The sequence below is a fragment of the Bidens hawaiensis genome, unplaced genomic scaffold, assembly GCF_021521415.1.
Source record: "Bidens hawaiensis isolate Kalapana, Puna unplaced genomic scaffold, B.hawaiensis_p1.1 tig00013425_1, whole genome shotgun sequence".
In the NCBI taxonomy this organism is placed as follows: Eukaryota; Viridiplantae; Streptophyta; class Magnoliopsida; order Asterales; family Asteraceae; genus Bidens; species Bidens hawaiensis.
The window spans coordinates 323,545-342,267 of NW_027492137.1; the positions used below are offsets into that span (position 1 = coordinate 323,545).

The 18,723-nt window shown below is 34.8% G+C and overlaps 2 protein-coding genes across 2 annotated transcripts in view; both read left to right on the plus strand.

Moving 5' to 3' along the window:
- The first annotated feature begins 1,362 nt into the window (after window positions 1-1,362).
- Window positions 1,363-6,881, plus strand: LOC143544000 (sulfate transporter 1.3-like). Its single transcript, XM_077036187.1, has 13 exons — window positions 1,363-1,694; window positions 2,075-2,123; window positions 2,221-2,428; window positions 3,208-3,382; window positions 3,467-3,532; window positions 4,331-4,444; window positions 4,544-4,660; window positions 4,852-4,978; window positions 5,059-5,345; window positions 6,052-6,242; window positions 6,318-6,403; window positions 6,502-6,578; window positions 6,660-6,881. The coding sequence occupies exons 1-13, from the start codon at window positions 1,398-1,400 to the stop codon at window positions 6,801-6,803; spliced, it is 1,938 nt and encodes a 645-aa protein (XP_076892302.1). The 5' UTR covers window positions 1,363-1,397; the 3' UTR covers window positions 6,804-6,881.
- Window positions 6,882-7,387: 506 nt separating this feature from the next.
- The window catches only part of LOC143544026 (uncharacterized), a 79,200-nt gene continuing 67,864 nt past the window's right edge, over window positions 7,388-18,723 (plus strand). The window contains exon 1 of the mRNA XM_077036207.1: window positions 7,388-8,439. Within this exon, the coding sequence (XP_076892322.1) occupies window positions 7,388-8,439 (1,052 nt within the window). The remainder of the gene's footprint in view (window positions 8,440-18,723) is intronic.

The window sequence follows — 18,723 nt, forward strand, 5'->3', positions numbered from 1 at the left end:
ATTGTGTTTATGCTGTTAGTGTGGATTATTATTATTAATATTGTTATTCTATTATTCATGAACCATCAAATGTGGTGTGGAAAAAGCATGGTTTTAGTTTAATTCTACGGTTTCTAATCATATGATGGGACTATTTTGATTCCTTTGTGCTTAAATTAGTCTACATGGTCAACTTTTGATCGTGTTACGTGTCACACGCGCTACAATGGAAAATCATATGTACTGTATGTATGACTGACTGACAAAGAAATAAATGATGTGACCTGACGTGACGTGACCGCTGAAAAAGTCATTTGATCCGTATAATCATTTTTCGCCCTGTCATATGTCCCGTATGATGTGACATGCTATGGTGTGCAAACTGATTTCACAGCTATATTTGTGGTGATGTTTGTATAGAAACAAATCACAAAATGAATCATTTTATTGAGTGTTTATGCAATTATGCCTATGGATTTATTTTGTCATAAATTTTCTTTTCTTTTACCAAGTTTGAGTTGTTTAGGTGGTTGTGTTCTTCGTTGTGAAAACTCAAAATTCAATGCCATAAAAACCATCAAATTTGAAGTAACGACGTGTAGCACAAAGGATCTGATTCTTTATTGGATGATGATAATCGGTTACTACTTGCCACAGAATCGACATAGTGGCCTTTATAACACTACTAGTGTCTGTTAGTTTGCATCACATGTTTTATTCCTTCATTAATTTTGCATAAATAAAGTTAAGAAAGAGGGAATTCGCGTTTATTTAAGCGATAGTTTGTTTCAGTAAAATCAGTGGATGCTAATTAAGCATCATTTATACTTCTCGTGATATTTAAACTGAAAGACAATACTTGTCAAATTTCACTTTCTATTGCAGAATCTGATATAAGAAGGAATAAAAAGTTGTATATTGGATGTTAGTTCTTTAAACTGATGCTGCTGGTCCACTGTTGATATCAAGCACCATTAAATGTATCATATTCTATGAGTCCACGAGTCGTGAGTGTATAACGCACGTACACTTATCGCACTGTCACAATTAAAAATGTTCACTAGCAGTAACTTTCTTGCTAAAGTTGAATAAATTTATTCTTTTTTAATACGAAAAGCGACCCGTTTGACCAAAAAGGTCAAAGTAAACTGGAAAATTCCAAATTGGGTTGTTGTTTTCAAAAGTTTAATCATAACTTTCACTATTTGTGATCCACAAACTCCATACATCACTTATAAAAGCTTAATGTTACACAATCTCATTCACAATAACTTTTACTCTTCTGTTCTTAGGTATATATATGTATATATCTTCTTAACTCTTTTAACTTTTGAGTGATATTCATTTTGGCCCGAAAGAATTTATGATATGTTGAGCTTTTAATAACATTTGATGAAATACAGGTGAATTAAGGAAACATGGATGCAAAAGCATTTGCTTCCTCGGATAGTCAAAGACAGAATGTGCCTTACATTCATAAGGTTGGGATTCCACCAAAACAAGATTTACTGAAAGAATTCAAAACTACCGTGAAAGAAACGCTTTTTTCAGATGACCCGCTACGCTCGTTTAAAGATCAGTCAAAATCTAGACAGTTAATGCTTTTGCTTCAAGCAATCTTCCCAATTCTTGATTGGGGCAGAAGCTATAATCTTAAAAAGTTTAGAGGTGATCTTATTTCCGGACTCACCATTGCAAGTCTTTGTATTCCTCAGGTACTTTACAACATTTTCCAACATCTTCATTATTTTAAATTATCAATATGTCAAATACGCGCACAAAAGTTATATTAGTTCAAAAATGATTTAAGAGGTTTTACGTACTCAAAATCACTTTCCAATTTCAACATGTTTCCATGTAAGCTTTTCTTTTGAGTAAACTACAAATTTTGTCTTTTTAAATATAAATAAAGAATAAAATCTATAATTTACTCTTTCTTTTCTTAAAATATATTTCTAACTGTTTTGAGATAAAAACATAACCAGAATCGACACATTAAAAGTAAACGCGTTAAAATTTCCACATACTTTGTAAGACGATAACAAAGTTCTAAATTTTGATAACTTAGCACTGTTAAAACACATATCCATTACAGGACATTGGATACTCAAAACTTGCAAATTTGTCGCCTCAGTATGGACTATGTAAGCTTTATCTTAATACTTATTAGTTATTACATTGATTCGTGTAAATGTTTAATGCAATTTATTAATCAGAATTTGTTTATTATTTCCTTTGTAGATTCGAGCTTTGTGCCTCCTTTGATTTATGCATTTATGGGTAGCTCACGCGATATAGCCATAGGGCCCGTTGCAGTCGTGTCGCTTTTGTTGGGGACACTTCTTCAAAATGAATTCGACCCAGTGAATAATCCACATGAGTATCGTAGGCTAGCGTTTACAGCTACCTTTTTTGCAGGAATCACCCAAGCTTCCCTTGGATTCCTTAGGTAAATCAATGATTATAGAGCTCATATTGGATAAGATGGGTCATATTCCAAACGGGTCGTTGGCCAGGCCACAAATATGTTTTCGCCATTTTTATGGTGTGTTAAACTTGATTTTTCCGCCAAATAAAAAGATTGGGCTGCAATCAACAGTAATCTATTTTTTAAGGGTAACTGTTTTCGTCCGTTGTGCATGGGTAGCTTGCATATCATTTCCTTTAACTTCAGTAAGTACAAAAAAGTTTTTGTAGTTCATATGTTGTCGCACTTTCGTCTTTTCCACTAACTGGTGTTAACATTCTGTTAGTTTTTTATAAATGATCATTTTCCTTTACAATTGAAGAACAAAATGTGTAATTTTTTTAATAAACTACTTTTAAGGGTAAGTTACAATTTTTGTCACTTATGTATGAGTAACTTGCAGACCGTGTCCTTTAACTTCATTAAGTATATGAAACGTCCATGAAGTTCGTATGCTGTCACACTCTTCCTCCATTCCATTTTCCACTAACTGGTGTCAACTTATTATGTTAGTTATTTTAAAATGACCATTTTGTCCTTACAACTAAAAGTTAAAATGTGTAATTTTCACAATCTTGCCTGTCCAATACACGTTAGACAACTTCCAGTCGGTTCAATACATTTGACCCGTTTTCTTTCAGCTAGTTTTTTTTTTTCATTTGACCTATTGACCGTTTAAAAGTAAACGGGTCGAAATTGCCACCTCTATCAGTTAACTGGTGTAGTTTACCTATTTATTATTATTTTTTTTTTGTCTGCAGACTGGGGTTTTTAATCGACTTTCTGTCACATGCCGCGGTTGTGGGGTTTATGGGGGGAGCTGCAATCACTATAGCCCTTCAACAACTGAAGGGCTTTCTTGGAATTAAACATTTTACAAAGAACACTGATATTATTTCTGTTATGAAATCAGTGTTTGGGTCTATTCATCATGGGGTGAGTTTTGTCTCTCACATCACAAGTTCACAATACACTTTATGAAGCCTTTATTAATAATAAATTTTCTTGTACATATTGCAGTGGAATTGGGAAACTATAGTGATTGGAGCAAGTTTTTTATTTGTTCTACTCGCTGCCAAGTACCTTGTAAGCTTTCATGAGTTCTAAATACTTGAGGTGGCAAAATGGGTGGGTTGGGTAGACTGCTCAAACGGGCTCGGTTAACTAGAAACACTTTTGTCCAAAATTTTGAAATTTTGTTACAAAGACACGCTTATTTTAATTAAAAAAATGATTTTTGAAATAAAAGATGTAGGATAGTAGGAGGTTTTATGCATTAAAAATACGTTTTCGGTGATGGTTGACCGTGTAACTTGTTTTACTAGTTTTGTGTTTAGATAATTCTTTTGGTTTTACCTTTAAAGATAGAGGGCAACCCTAAGCGACCCATTTTGCCTTGTAAACGAATACGAGTGGAGCATGTTCGTGTTCGTTCGTTAAACTTTAACCGAACCAATGATCAAACAAGAACAACTAAACTAACATGGTTTTCTTGTTCGTGTTTGTCTGTTAAGAAAATGAAATGTCCGTGTTTGTTTATGTTCGTTCATTAATGGTATAAACGAACTTTTCACAAACATAAGTGAACATAAATGAGCTAAAACTGGTTAAAGGTAATATGAAGAACAATGTGTTGGGCCTAAAAGGTTACTAAAAGCAGGCTAAGTTGTAATGGCCCAAAAAACTTAAAATGAATATATTAACGAACACAAACGAACGAACTAAAACAAAAACGTAAGCTAACAAACATAAATTAACATAACCAAACAAATGTAAATGAACGAACGTAAACAAACATTCACACACATAAATGAACGAACGAGACGTGTTCACGTTTGTTTGTTTAACTAAACGAACAAAGTTTCTAATGTAATGTGAAACCAGGGGAGGAAAAATAAGAAGCTATTTTGGGTGTCTGCAATCGCTCCATTAGTATCGGTTGTCTTGTCTACTTTTTTCGTTTATATCTCACGTGCGGATAAGCATGGTGTTGCAATTGTAAGTACTTCCTTTCGTGTTTATAAATATATTCTGCAATTTTGCAAATGTTCTTATATGATAAAAAAAAAAAAACTATTTGTGTTTCTTTTTTCACAGGTGAAACATATAGAGAAAGGAATAAACCCTTCATCTGTAAAAGAGATTTATTTTTCGGGTGACAATCTTCTAAAAGGGATTCGAATCGGTATCGTGGCCGGTATGATAGCATTAACGGTAGGTTCATTTTTATCACAAAGTATAAATCTTTAACTTTTTTTAGTGAAGTTATTTAATATGTTGTGAGCTTCTCATTACAAGACTGCTTTTGAGATAACTTATGAGTTATGACCCCATTTAACTTTTGTAAGATTTTACCATTTTACCTGTTAGCTTCATATTTTGACCCATTTGACCCGATATATCAGGAAGCTGTTGCAATTGGAAGAACCTTTGCTTCAATAAAGGACTACCAAGTAGACGGTAACAAAGAAATGATAGCATTGGGTACGATGAACGTTGTTGGCTCAATGACATCATGCTATGTCGCGACAGGTAAAGATTATTTTTAAAATAACATGGTGAATAATGAACCTATGACTTTTATATAATTGTTTTCTTTTTATTGTTTGCAGGTTCATTTTCGCGTTCGGCTGTGAATTTTATGGCGGGCTGTCAAACAGCAGTGTCTAACATAGTGATGTCATTAGTGGTTTTCTTAACTTTGAAATTCTTGACACCACTTTTCGAGTACACTCCAAATGCAATCCTGGCATCAATTATTATATCGGCTGTGAGCGGGTTGATTGACTATGAAGCAGCGATTTTGATATGGAAAATTGACAAATTTGATTTTGTTGCTTGTATGGGAGCGTTTTTTGGTGTTGTTTTTGCATCCGTAGAGATCGGTCTTTTAATTGCGGTAAGAGTTAAATAATCCTGTCAGTGGCAAAGCTTGGACTAAGACACCGGGGGGGCCGGATTCAAAATGTATACAAATTTTACAAACGAAGGTGGCCGGGCTCAAATTTTCGGCCAAAAAGGGCTAAGTTTACACTACGTATAAAAAAAATCGGCCGGAAACGGCTCAATTTTACATTACGTATAAGACATTTCGGCCGAAAACGGCTAAATTTTACACTACGTATAAGAAATTTCGGCCGAAAACGGCTAAATTTTACACTACGTATAAGAAATTTCGGTCGAAAACGGCTAAATTTTACACTACGTATAAAAAATTTGGACCGAAAACGGCTAAATTTACACTACGTATAAAAAATTCCAGACGAAAACGAGTAAATTTACACTGCTGCGTAAAAAAACAGGGGGGGCCGGGGCCACCCCGGGCCCTAAGCAATCTTCGCCACTGAATCCTTTAGTTAGGGGTGGCAAGTTCTGACAAAATATGAAAATATCAGGTTTGGGTTGTCATGTATAGTCTGTTTGATAAGCGGGATGTGTTCGGGTTGATCAAAAAGGTCGACCCGTCAACTCTTTCATTAAATGGACCCCAACCTGTTTCATTAAACAGATCGACCCGACATGATTGACACCGCTGCTTTTAACTTCCTAAAATGTTTATGTTCATAAATTTGATGTACTTTTTGTTTTTTTTTTCTTATATTTAGGTCTCGATATCTTTCGCCAAAATCCTTCTTCAAGTTACAAGACCAAGAACGGCTATTTTGGGACGAGTACCCATGACAAGTGTCTACAGAAACATACAACAATATCCCGAAGCAACTAAAGTCCCCGGTCTTTTAATCGTTAGAGTTGATTCTGCTATTTATTTCTCTAACTCTAACTACATCAAAGAAAGGTAACGATCTTTCCTTAAAAACATCAATCCTACGTTGTCGATCGATAAAATTAAAAACACATCCACTTTCTACAGAATACTAAGATGGTTGACCGAGGAAGAAGAAAATCTAAAAACATCATACCAACAAAAAGTTCAATTCTTGATCATCGAAATGTCACGTAAGATATATTCGAAGTCTTTGTACATTTTTTTTTTTGCAACTCTTGTGTTCCACCAATATCCTGCTAACCAATGGAAGCTGAATATGAACATGCAGCGGTTACAGACATAGATACTAGTGGAATACATGCACTTGAAGAGTTGTACAAGAGTTTGGCTAAGAGAGATGTGCAGGTTAGGAAACGTTATTTGAAATTACGGTTTTGCCCTTCTTACGTGTGATATGTGATTAATGTGTACAATTTTGTTTGACAGCTTGTTCTTGCAAACCCTGGTAGACTGGTGATAGATAAGCTATATGCATCTGGTTTTCCTGATTTGATTGGTGAAAACAAGATTTTTCTGACGGTTGCGGATGCTGTTCTCACTTGTTCACCCAAGATTGTTGAACAAGTATGATCAAATTTAGTATAGTTTTAGATACAAACCTCAGTAATCCATATATATATATATATATATATATATATATATATATTATAGGGACAAATATATGCATGATCATAAGTTAAAAATGACAATAATATGGAAAAAGAGAGAATTTGTAGTAAAAAATCAAAGAAAGCATGGAAGAGATGTAATGTAATGACTGAATTTGAATGAAGATTTCATGTTTTATTTGCTAGTGTTTTATCGTACCTTTTTTTTTTCTTACTGGGTATATGACTATTTGATTGATCATGTTACGTTATTTATTTTGTTATTAAGTTCAAGGACCATTTATGTTTTTATTTGTTTGTTTATTTGATTGATCATGTTACGTTATTTATTTTGTTATTAAGTTCAAGGACCATTTATGTTTTTATTTGTTTGTTTGGGTTGCTACTGTAAGTTGAATTCTATTTAAGTTACGTATTATGGAATAAATAATTATGTTTTGGGGATAAACCCTAACCTCTCTTTCTAGTTTCTCTGTAAATCGGTTCTTTACCTATCAAAGGTATCAGAGCATTCCAGTCGATCCTCTCGACATATCCCATATCACCATGACGAACACCAGGAATCAAGAAGTTGACAACACTCTCAAGGACCATGGCAAGGCCATCTCAGATCTGCAAGAAACCCTAGCAGCACTGATGAAACAACAAGAGCAATCTCTTAAACAACAAGAAGAGATCCTACGAGCATTCAAGGAGCATTCAAGTGGCGGCAGTTTCAGCGGCGTCGGCGGCGGCAGTTTTAGCGGCGGCGGCGGGTCTGGTAAGGGGCTGTTTAGTGATGCTGATTCGCGGGTGGGTATTCGGCCTATGCGGGTTGGAAAAGTAGAGTTTCCAAAGTTTTCGGGGGTAGATGTTGAAGGTTGGATTAATCGCTGTGAACACTTCTTCACCATCAACGAGACACCGGCAAATCTCAAACTAAGACACGCGGTTATACACCTTGAGGGGGATGCGATTGAATGGCATCAATCTTATATGAAAACACGAGGGCTTACTGTGGCTAAACTACCATGGGAAGACTATGTTTTGGCTATTTCGGCTAGTTTCTCTAACGCCATGTTTGAAGATGCAATGGAAGAAATAGCATCTCTTGTACAAATTGCTGATGATATCGATGGCCTACGAGATTATAATTCAGGTTTTGATCGTTTGCTTAATAAGGTTACCATTAGTGAACCATATGTCGTTAGCCTATATGTGAAAGGATTGAAATTAGGAATAAAAGGACCGGTAAAGATGTTCAAGCCTCAAACGTTACATGAGGCATATGGGTTAGCAAGGATTCAAACTATCAACAACACGAGCTTGATGAATCGACTTAAAAGCGTAGAGGATGATTCACAATGTGAAGATACCAAAATTACCCCTCCGTTTAATGCTTCAAAACTACCCTTAATACCAAGTCCAACAAACGTGCAACCGACTTCCGAACCGGGAACGCTTAGCTCGAGACGTTTGACGAGCGATGAACTCGAGTTGAAAAGGGCAAAAGGTGAATGTTTCTGGTGTACCGAAAAGTTCGTTCCGGGCCACAATTGTACAAAGAGACAACTCTATATACTTCAAGTGATAGATGATGAAGATCAAGCACCAAAGGGGTTTGTTGAAGATGATGGAGACAAGGTTCCTTGAATTGCTTTTTGAGGGCAAAAAGACGGTTAAGGAGGGAGTATTGTTACGTTATTTATTTTGTTATTAAGTTCAAGGACCATTTATGTTTTTATTTGTTTGTTTGGGTTGCTATTGTAAGTTGAATTCTATTTAAGTTACGTATTATGGAATAAATGATTATGTTTTGGAGATAAACCCTAGCCTCTCTTTCTAGTTTCTCTGTAAATTGGTTCTTTACCTATCAGATCATGCCATCATGTGTACCTTTTGGTAACCATGTAAAACCCATTATCAGAAACTCATAAGACCCTGTCAGTATCGAGCTAATCAACGGATCCGATAAAATCGTAAGATGCACCGGATAGGTAGCTTTCAACATGATTGGGTAGGAAACCGGTGAACCCATGAGTCGAACATGAGACCAATACTATATGCGAATATCGTACCGTTTGTACTTTTGCAAGGGTAAATGGTAGACCATAACACTGCATTCTTGAGTTTTTTATTTAAGGGTTTGGAAAAGAAAAGATAAGAAAATTTTTCTTTTTTTATTTTTGAGTTTTGTTTTTAAAAGAAAAGAATTATAATGGAAAGAAAAGTTAAGGTTTTTTCCCTCCAAAACTTTGCTGCCAAATATGGACGGATTGTGAATGAAAGTTTATATCCTATTACCATATTACTAATTTACCATATCTTAATTTTCTTTTTCATGTTGCTATTTCCTATCTATTCCTTCCAATCTAAGGGGTTGTTTGTTTACATCTGAATGGAACCATTCAGATGTAAACATCTGATTCTTTCAGACTTCAGGCTGTTTGGTTCTAAACAGAAAAACATATGAATGGTTAAAATTAGGTCTGAATCATTCAGACTTACTGTTGTTGCTAAATGGAACAGATGCTCATTCAGATCTGAATGAACCAAACAGCCCCTTAACTCTATAATGTAATTAAAATTTTCTTTTCTTTTAAATCAAGAATGCATTTTAAGTGTATAATTTTTTTTCCCTTTCTTCCTCTATCCAATCTTATCATTTCTTTTCCTTATATTTTAAACCCAAGAATGCAGTGTAAAAGGATTATAACTAATAACTTTTAAAAATGAAAATGGTTGTTCTAACATTCTAAAACACTTTATTTAACCAGTAAATTGGATCAAATAATAAAAAACACTATTTTCAAAAAAAAGTATTAAAAGATTTCGTGACAACGTTTTAATTAAAATATATCAATCAATCATACCCAGTGAAGTCCACCAATAGCCAAGCTATAAGTAGGGTCTGGGGAGGGGTGATGTAGGCACACCGTACCTCTATCCAATGAGATAGAAAGATGGCTTCTAGAGAGACCCTCAGCTCTAGATTACATTTGTATGAGGCAATATAAAATGAAATCAAAGTTCAACTATAATATAGTTGATAATAGCACGTAATAAAAATGATAATAGATATATATATATATAAATATATATATGAAAATAAAATATCATAATGGTGTGTGACCAAAAATAAGGTAAATAGAAATCCCTAAAATATTCATTTCTCCCTAAAAATCCTTAACTTTAATTCTACTTCTCCAATAATTCCTATCCCCAACCATGTCCTCGAAGAGATTTAGGTCTATCAAATCATGCTTAATCCTCTCATCCCAAGTCAATTTAGGTCGTCCTCTACCCCTCCTCCCCTCTATATTAATGTTCTACGGATCTAACCGGATTCGTCGTCTATCTTCTCTTCTCATGTCCAAACCATCTCAATCTCCACTCTCTTATCTTGTCTGATATGTTAGCTACCCCTAATCTCTCTCTAAACACAACGTTTCTTATTCGGTCTAACCTTGTGTGCCCACACATCCAGCGTAGCATTCTCATCTTTGCTACCTCCATCTTCCGCACCTGTGCCTTCTTGATGGCCCAACAATCTGTTCCATATAGCATTGCAGGTCTAACTGCTACCCTATAAAATTTTCCCTTTAGTTTAGTTGGGAAACTCTTGTCGCATAAAATACCCGTGGCTGCTTTCCATCTACACCATCCTACCTGAACTCGATGGGTCACATCGCTGTCTAATTCTCCATCGCTATGAAAAAATGATCCTAGATACTTAAACTTCGTTACCTGCGGAACCACTTTCCCTTCAATGGTGATTTGGGTGTCCTCGTTATCATTTACTCCACCAAAATCACAGTGTAGGTACTCCGTCTTAGAGCGACTAATCCTTAAACCTTTTGTCTCTAAGGTTGTTCGCCACTTCTCTAGCCTCCTGTTTAGGTCTTGTTTTCTGTCAGCAAGTAACACAATATCGTCTGCGAACATCATGCACCACGGGAGCGTCCCCTGAATCGACTTTGACAATTCATCCAAGACTTCTGCAAAAAGAAACGGACTCAACGTTGACCCCTGGTGAAGGCCTACCTCTACGGGGAAGTAATCAGTATCCCCCACGGCGCACGGACATTTGTTGCACTCCTGGTATACATATCCATAAATATCTCTATATATTTCATCGGGACTCCTCTACCCTTCAAGCACTTCCAGAGCACTTGTCGTGGCACCTGTCGTAGGCCTTTTCTAGGTCAATAAACACCATATGCAGGTCACGCTTCTTCTCCCCTATACTTTTCCATCAATCTTCTTAAAATATGTATTGCCACTGTGGTGGAACGCCCGGCATGAAGCCAAATTGGTTCATCGTAACCTGAGTTTCCCGTCTGAGTTTAACCTCAATCACTCTTTCCCATAGCTTCATAGTATGGCTTAGTAGTTTGATTCCTCGATAGTTACCACAACATTGGGCGTCGCCTTTGTTCTTATAGATAGGAACTACTACGTTGCTCCTCCACTGGTCTGGCATCTTACCAGTTTCGAGGATAATATTGAACAAAGTAGTTAACCACATGACTCATTCCTCTTCTAGACACTTCCACACCTCGATGGGTATGTTGTCTGGGTCAACCGCCTTAGCCCTTCCCATCCTCTTAAGTGCAGTCTGCACCTCTTCCCGTGTGATCCGACGGCAATAGCAGGTTAATTAAAATATAAGAGAAATAAAATTACTATTTACAAAAAAATCATATAGTCCCGAGTTTTATTTTCTTTAATTTTGTGAGAACTTACTATAGTTTTATATATATATATAAAACTAGGAAGATTCCCGGCGCGTTGCGCTGGGTGATGTTATTGACAATCGTACTCGTATAACTTATCAAATTGTGTAGTGCGTCTGCGAGTTGAGGCGAATTCGATCTACGAAACCAGTAATAGCCCCCCCCCCCCCACCCACAAAAAAAAAACTTCATCAAGAATTGACGAACAAAAAAAACTCGCGATGAAAAAAAATCTTATGCTGCGACCGCGAGCTGACATGAATCATTTACAAAAAAAAAAGACTGTGGCGAAAACCAAAATATACGCGCATTGTGGTCATGACCTGACGCGAATTCATCCAGAATCGATGGACAAAATAAACTCGTCGGGAAAATATCTTAAGTTGCGACCGCGAGCTGACACGAATTTAGCCAAAATCACTTGATGGTATCAGCGGCAAAAGAACCCGTATTTTACGGCTTCGAACCGACGTGAATTTAAAAACAAAAAACAAATAAAAAGGCGACCAACCACGTGAGGCCACATGGACCAATCACGTGGTTACGTCGCCAAAGATGTATTTTATTATATATAGTAATAGATATAACGTGCGACTGACTAACCATGTATAGATTAATGTATTGTAATGGCGTCTACCCAATGGTCAATCCAGCTCGCATATATTGGTAGTAAAAGTAATTACACTTAAATGAGGTTTGTAAGTGTTCGTTTATTCAACTTTATTCTAGTAAACGAATGAACATGAACACTTAAGCAGTTAAGCTAACATGACTTGTTCATGTTTGTTTGTTAAAAAAAATGAACGTGTTCATGTTTGTTTATATCTGTCCGTGAATATTCCAAATAAACTACCCACAAACATATACGAGCATAATAAAAATAAAGGAACTTAATGGAATATCAATTAACCATTCAAAGTAAACTTGAGTACTTGACTGTCGGAACTAAAGGTAACGGCTGCTGGGCTAAATTGGGCTGCAAAAAAAAATCAATTTTGTTTTCGAATTATTACCGCGGGCATTTCACGACCCGCGCGTTGCATTGGATCCGTTAAAAACAAATACAAATTTTATGCGTTAAACTGTGGAAAATTTAGCCTCTTCAAAATTTTATTTAAATAAAACAAATTTTCTAATAAAACTAATGTGTTATAGCAAGGGCGTTGATAATATCCGAAAGATTATGTAAAAGAGTCATGTGTGTTGCGACGATACTGACTCAATGGTGGATCTAGAAAATATTTTTCAAAGGTTTCATTGTTTTTAAATGCCCAATTTCATAGGGTCGGATATAAAAGAAATCCGGGTCAGGTAAGGTTCATCACATAATAAAAATACAACAAAATAATAATAAAAAAAAGACATTGTCGTTAGAAATTAAACCATAATATAGAAAAATGGTCTTTACGAGTTAAAAAAATACCTATAGTTGTTCCCTACGAGTTTTCATATTTTGAAATCGTTGCGTTACATCTTCGATCGAAACTTGCTGGAAGAACTCCCTTTCTATGTAACACATGCAAGAAGCGTTCATGTATCCATCACTAAGGGTGTTCAAAACTGGATATTTAAACATTCGAATAACTAATTTCACTATCTGAATTCGTATCCGTATCCAAAAATTTAAATATTTAAAATTTCGAATAACAAAACGGATATCCAAAATTTTAGAAAATTAAGCAATATTTCTCATGTTTCAAGGCTTCAAGCAATTATCGATACAACAATAAACCAACTCTTTTCCAATTAACATTCAAAGATAAAACAAAAAAAACATTCAAAACAAAATTTAAGTATTCATGAAAATTAAGTAATATTTCTCGATCCACTCATTGGCCCACAAACTTAATCCACTCGAAATTGAATAGTAAAACCTCCCAACATGCAACATGTTTTTTTTTTTTTTTTTTTTTTTTTGCAAAATAGCGTATGGAAAACAAACTTGTATTAAAAGTTAATCTTGAAACGGTTTATTAAGAAAGTTGAAGGGGCTAAGTGAAAAAATATAAATAAGTTTATTTTGATACGTTTATTCAGTATGATAAGAATAAACTAGTTAGTTAGTTTCCTAGAATGAGTTGTCTTGTTTTGAAAGTTGTTAATTTAGTATAAATAGATGGTTAGACTTTATGTTATTTGTAAGAGTCAAGAATTATAATATAACAAGGAAAGAGTCGATCTTGGTTGAGATCAAATATTGTATTCTTGGGCCTGATTTCCAACAACTGGTAACGGGGTGCAGCCCCGTTAGCTGCAGTGCAGGGTGAGAAGAGAGATATCGACGTTAAAAAAAAGGGTAGCATGTTCGTGTTTCAATAGGTAGCGGGTTCAGATTTTGTTGAATCAATATTTATTCGAAAGCATGTTTAAGTAAGTAGCAAGAAAAATCTGATCAGCAAGTAGATCAGTCAGATCAGCAAGTAGGTCTGTAGCAAGAAAGCCTGATTAGCAAGTAGGTCAGGAGCAAGAAAAACCGGTTAGCAAGTATGTCGAAAACTGATTAGCAAGTTGGTCAGTAGAACGTTCAGCAAAAAAAACTGGTTAGCAAGTTGGCCAAAGCAAGTTTGGAGCAAGTAATCCGATGCTATAATCAGAAGCAAGAGCAAGAAACCGTTAGTTGACCGTTTGATTCAAGGGCACTTTAGTAATTCGATAAATAATAATAATAAGATATGTTAATAATAGTTTTCTCTAATAACAATTACAATAATCTGTAATAATAATAACAACAAGAAGAGGAACTCCAGATTATCCATTATCATCATCATCTCATAACCTCCAAAACTTTCATCTTCCTCCGCCGACACCGCCGCCGCCATCCACCGGAAAATGAACTCCACCACCAAACACAAACACGAACAAACATCAACCAACATATTTATCATCCTCATCCAGATTTAAACCCCTAACCACATGAGTTTTATACAAGAATTAAAAAAAACATAGATCTAAGGGATTAGAAGCTACGGCGATGGCGACGGGGACAGATTAGAAGGTAAGGCGACGGCGACACGGCGGCGATGACGGGTTGCAGGTGAAGAAGATGGGTGGTGGTGATGAAGATGAAGATATAAGTAGTGGGTATGTTGATTTTTGGCAACGTATTCGTGATTTTCCGGCTACGGTGGTGGTGGTGTGGCGACGGAATGGTGGTGAGGGCGGCGGTGTTGGGTTGCGGGTGAAGAAGATGAATGATGAATGATGAAGATGAAGGTGAAGATATGAGTTTGTGTTTGAATGATGATGTTAGTTTATGTGTTTGTATAAGATTTATGGGTTAGGGTTCTTAGACGGAGATGATGTTCTTAATGTTCTTGATTTTCTGGGTCTGTGTTTGTGTTAGGGTTCTTGATGTTCTTGATTTTCTATGTTTGTGTTTGTGTTAGGGTTCTTAATGTTCTTGATTTTCTGGTTTTGTGTTCTTGACGTTCTTGATGTGTTTGAATGTTGATGATGAAGATGAAAGTGAAGGGTATAATGGTCATTTAACCAATTATTAACACTGCAGTGAGCATTCTGATCATAATAAACACTACAGGGAGCATTCTGATCATAATAAACACCGCAAGGAGCATTCGGACCAATATAAAAAACACATTGTTACACCATGCGCAAATTCTTTTTCAGTGGTCAATCCATCTCCCGCCGATATTACCCAAGGAGGCAAATTGCAATTTTCTCTAAATAGATGGTTAGAGTTTATGTTATTTGTAAGAGTCAAGAATTATAATATAACAAGGAAAAAGTCGATCTTGGTTGAGATTAAATATTGTGTTCTTGGGCCTGATTTCCAACAACTTGAATGGGTATTTAAACAAACATGATCGAATGAACATATATAATCGAACATAATGAATTAAATGCACGCAAAATAAACAAACATAATAAATGAATGAGCCATGTGCTTATGTTCTTCGTTTGAAAAACAAACACAAAGTTTTGTTCATATTTGTTCGTTTACTAAACGAGCGAATATAAAAACAACTTGTCGTCAAATGATTCACGAAACTTTCAAATTATTTACATGGCATAAATTGTCTACCTTTTCAACCCAACCCAAGCGAGCTCAATAAAATAAAATAAAATAAATACAACGAGAAAACAACTAACTGAGACAAATTTTCCTTTCATTATAGGCGTCAATGCCAAAAATAATAAAAATAAAATGAAAAATCTTTATAATTTATAAATTATATGACCTAAAACCAAAGAGATTACACATACAAGTATACAACACGTATTTGGGGAAAATTTTCAAAATGTTCCTTTTAAATATAAGTTTCTAAAATGTCTCACCTTTTTTAAAATTCCAAAAAAGTCCCTTACAAACCCGTCAAATACGACGACTGTTTTTTAACTATCAATCAGAAATTGACATGTGTTCTTAACTCGTCTTCGTTGATATATTTGAAACAAACCCGTTGCCAGAGACAACTTTGAGAAAAAAGTTAAAAACCATCGACATCGACAGTCTTTGGAATGTTCCCGTTGTCGTTGACAGGTTTACAATCCCGTCGAAAAAAAAGACTTCCTCCAAAGTTGCCGTAGAAGACGCATTTAGATCCAAACTTGCCTTTTACGTCTAGTTATAATTTAGAAGTTTTATAAAATTTAAAACTAATATTTTTGAATCAGTTCTTCAAAATCTCATAAATCTCCAGTTCTATCACCTCTCTTGTATTTCATTGTTGAAGATGAAGAAGATTTGTGAGATTTTGAAGAACTGATTCAAAAATATTTATGTTAAATTTTACAATCTAAAATTAGACATAAAAAGACAAGTTTGGATCTAAATGCGTATTCTACGGCAACTATGAAGAAAATCTTTTTTCTGCATGATTGTAAACCTGTCAACGGCAACGGGAACATTCCAAAGACCGTCGATGTTGACGAACTTTTTTTTTCTCAAAGTTGCCTTTAACAAAGGGTTTGTTTCAAATACTGGCAAAGAAAACGAGTTAAGACACGTGTTAATTTCTGATTGAGAGTTAAAAAATCGGTCACATGAGACAGGATTGTATTATTTGTAAGGCACTTGTGTTGAATATTAAAGATAGGGATATTTTGGAACCTATTTTCAAAATGAGCCCCCCCCCCCCCCCCTATTTGCATTTTTAAAAGTGATATCCAAGTCCCTAGACATTGCACTTAAAATGGCTAAGCCAAATTAAAAATTAGGACATACAAATATAATATTGCATAAGGCAATCTATCTATCTAAAAATAAATAAAGGAAAAGAAAAACCATTATTCTTTCTAGCTGTCCGGTCTCAACGGAGACGCAATTTGCGGAAATGTTTAAAGGGGTTGGGCGGGTAGAATAATTATATTACAACAGCTGGTTTATTGCGCTTTTCGGTGAGCTCACCACCTTTTTATCCCACTCTCTCCCATATACCTTCATTCACACGCTATCATAAAACAAATATTGCACGCATTAATAATAATATAGCAAGCTATTTTTTCCGGCCAACAAACATAAAATGTCCAAGTATTTCGTATGAAGTGATCCAATAGCAAAAGATTACAACTAGCTCGTCCAACCCAGCCGTACGGAGCTCTTAAGCACCTCCAGGTTATCTCCAGTTTTAAGGAAAATCCACACGCTCGAAGGCTCGCTGGTGGTAAAACCAAGACGTTCTTAGGATCAAACTGGAGATCATAAAGATTCCAGTCTTCCTTCATTGAATCACTCATGTTCCCCGAAAGTACTGTAAATAAGGATTGAACTTGGGTTTCTATTGAGAAACCCAAACTTTAGACTACTATACCACATTTGAAAGGACGTAATATAATATAGCAAGTTATGAATCTATGATAGAGAATTACTATCTTAATAAAACACCGGTTTGATTTTGTTGTTGAATTTAGAATTTCTTTTCATTTGATTTAGGCATTTTCTATTTGTATCGAATAGTTGGTTTCTAGACTCTACATTACATATTACTTTAACGTTTAATAATAACATACAAAAGCTCGGTATTGAGATTTGCTTAATAATATATATAAAAGCTTGGCATTGATTATAATTTAGATCATATTGTATGGTTTTTTTCCCATAAGGCCAAACAATCAGAAACTATAAACAACTAAAATCAAGCAAACGGTAAAAATATGATTTAAGACTACGCTATATACAAGTTGATTTATCATAGATGGTGATAAGGTGAATACCACGCATCAACGAAAGCTTAGAGAGAAGAAAAGAAGTGACAGTGAAGACCATAGACGACATGATCTATTCCCGTGCTGCAGTGGTGGTGAGCTAGCTAGTCTACGTTGTTACTTATAGAGCGAACCGTGGGCTAACGAAAATAAGTTATGGCTTTAAGCTCACACTTAAGTAAGAAACTTCAAGTCCAAAAAACATTATATATAGATATCTTATATTGAGTAAGATAAATTCAAAGTAATGTATTGGTGTGAAGGTAAGTTTGGTTGTTAATAAAGTACATGTCATGAGTTTAGAACTTGTAACAACCAATTTTTTTTCTTACAATAATCATGAAAATGCCATAAAATATTATTTCGATTTAGACATCCATATTTGTTGAGCCGACCCTGGTTAGTTAATGGTGGATTTATCATTTATAATATATACAAACAAAACCTTTAAAAGTTACCTAGTTGCTCCCTACATTCTCCAAAACTATCAGATTTTTTTATTGGTAATTGAAAGTTTCCCATACATTTGATCTGAATTCACTGGTATAAATCTCACCAAACCTAAATAGCCCTTAAATAAGTTATAAAATCTCATTAAATTAAAAAAATTAATTTCACCGGATATTTATTATAAAAATCCTATATAATAGTGATATACTAAAAAATAATATCCGATTTTTTTAAAATATTATTTATAGTTACTAAAAACAATTTTATAGTAAAATTAATAAGCGAGTCATGAGTATCACTAAACACATATAGCTTTTAAACAGGGTTATAATATCTCAATTATTTGTGAACCATTTCATCATCAACTCTAAATATATTATTAACTTAGTTAATATAAGTAAAATCATAATCTAAAATAATATATAAATATCAGAAACAAATGATGTAAAACAATTCCTGTAGACAGCAGGTAAAATCTTGTTTATTGATAAAAAAATAAAAAAAAGAAGACCATGCTTATATGTCCAACGGTGGCTTACACGCACCAAAGAA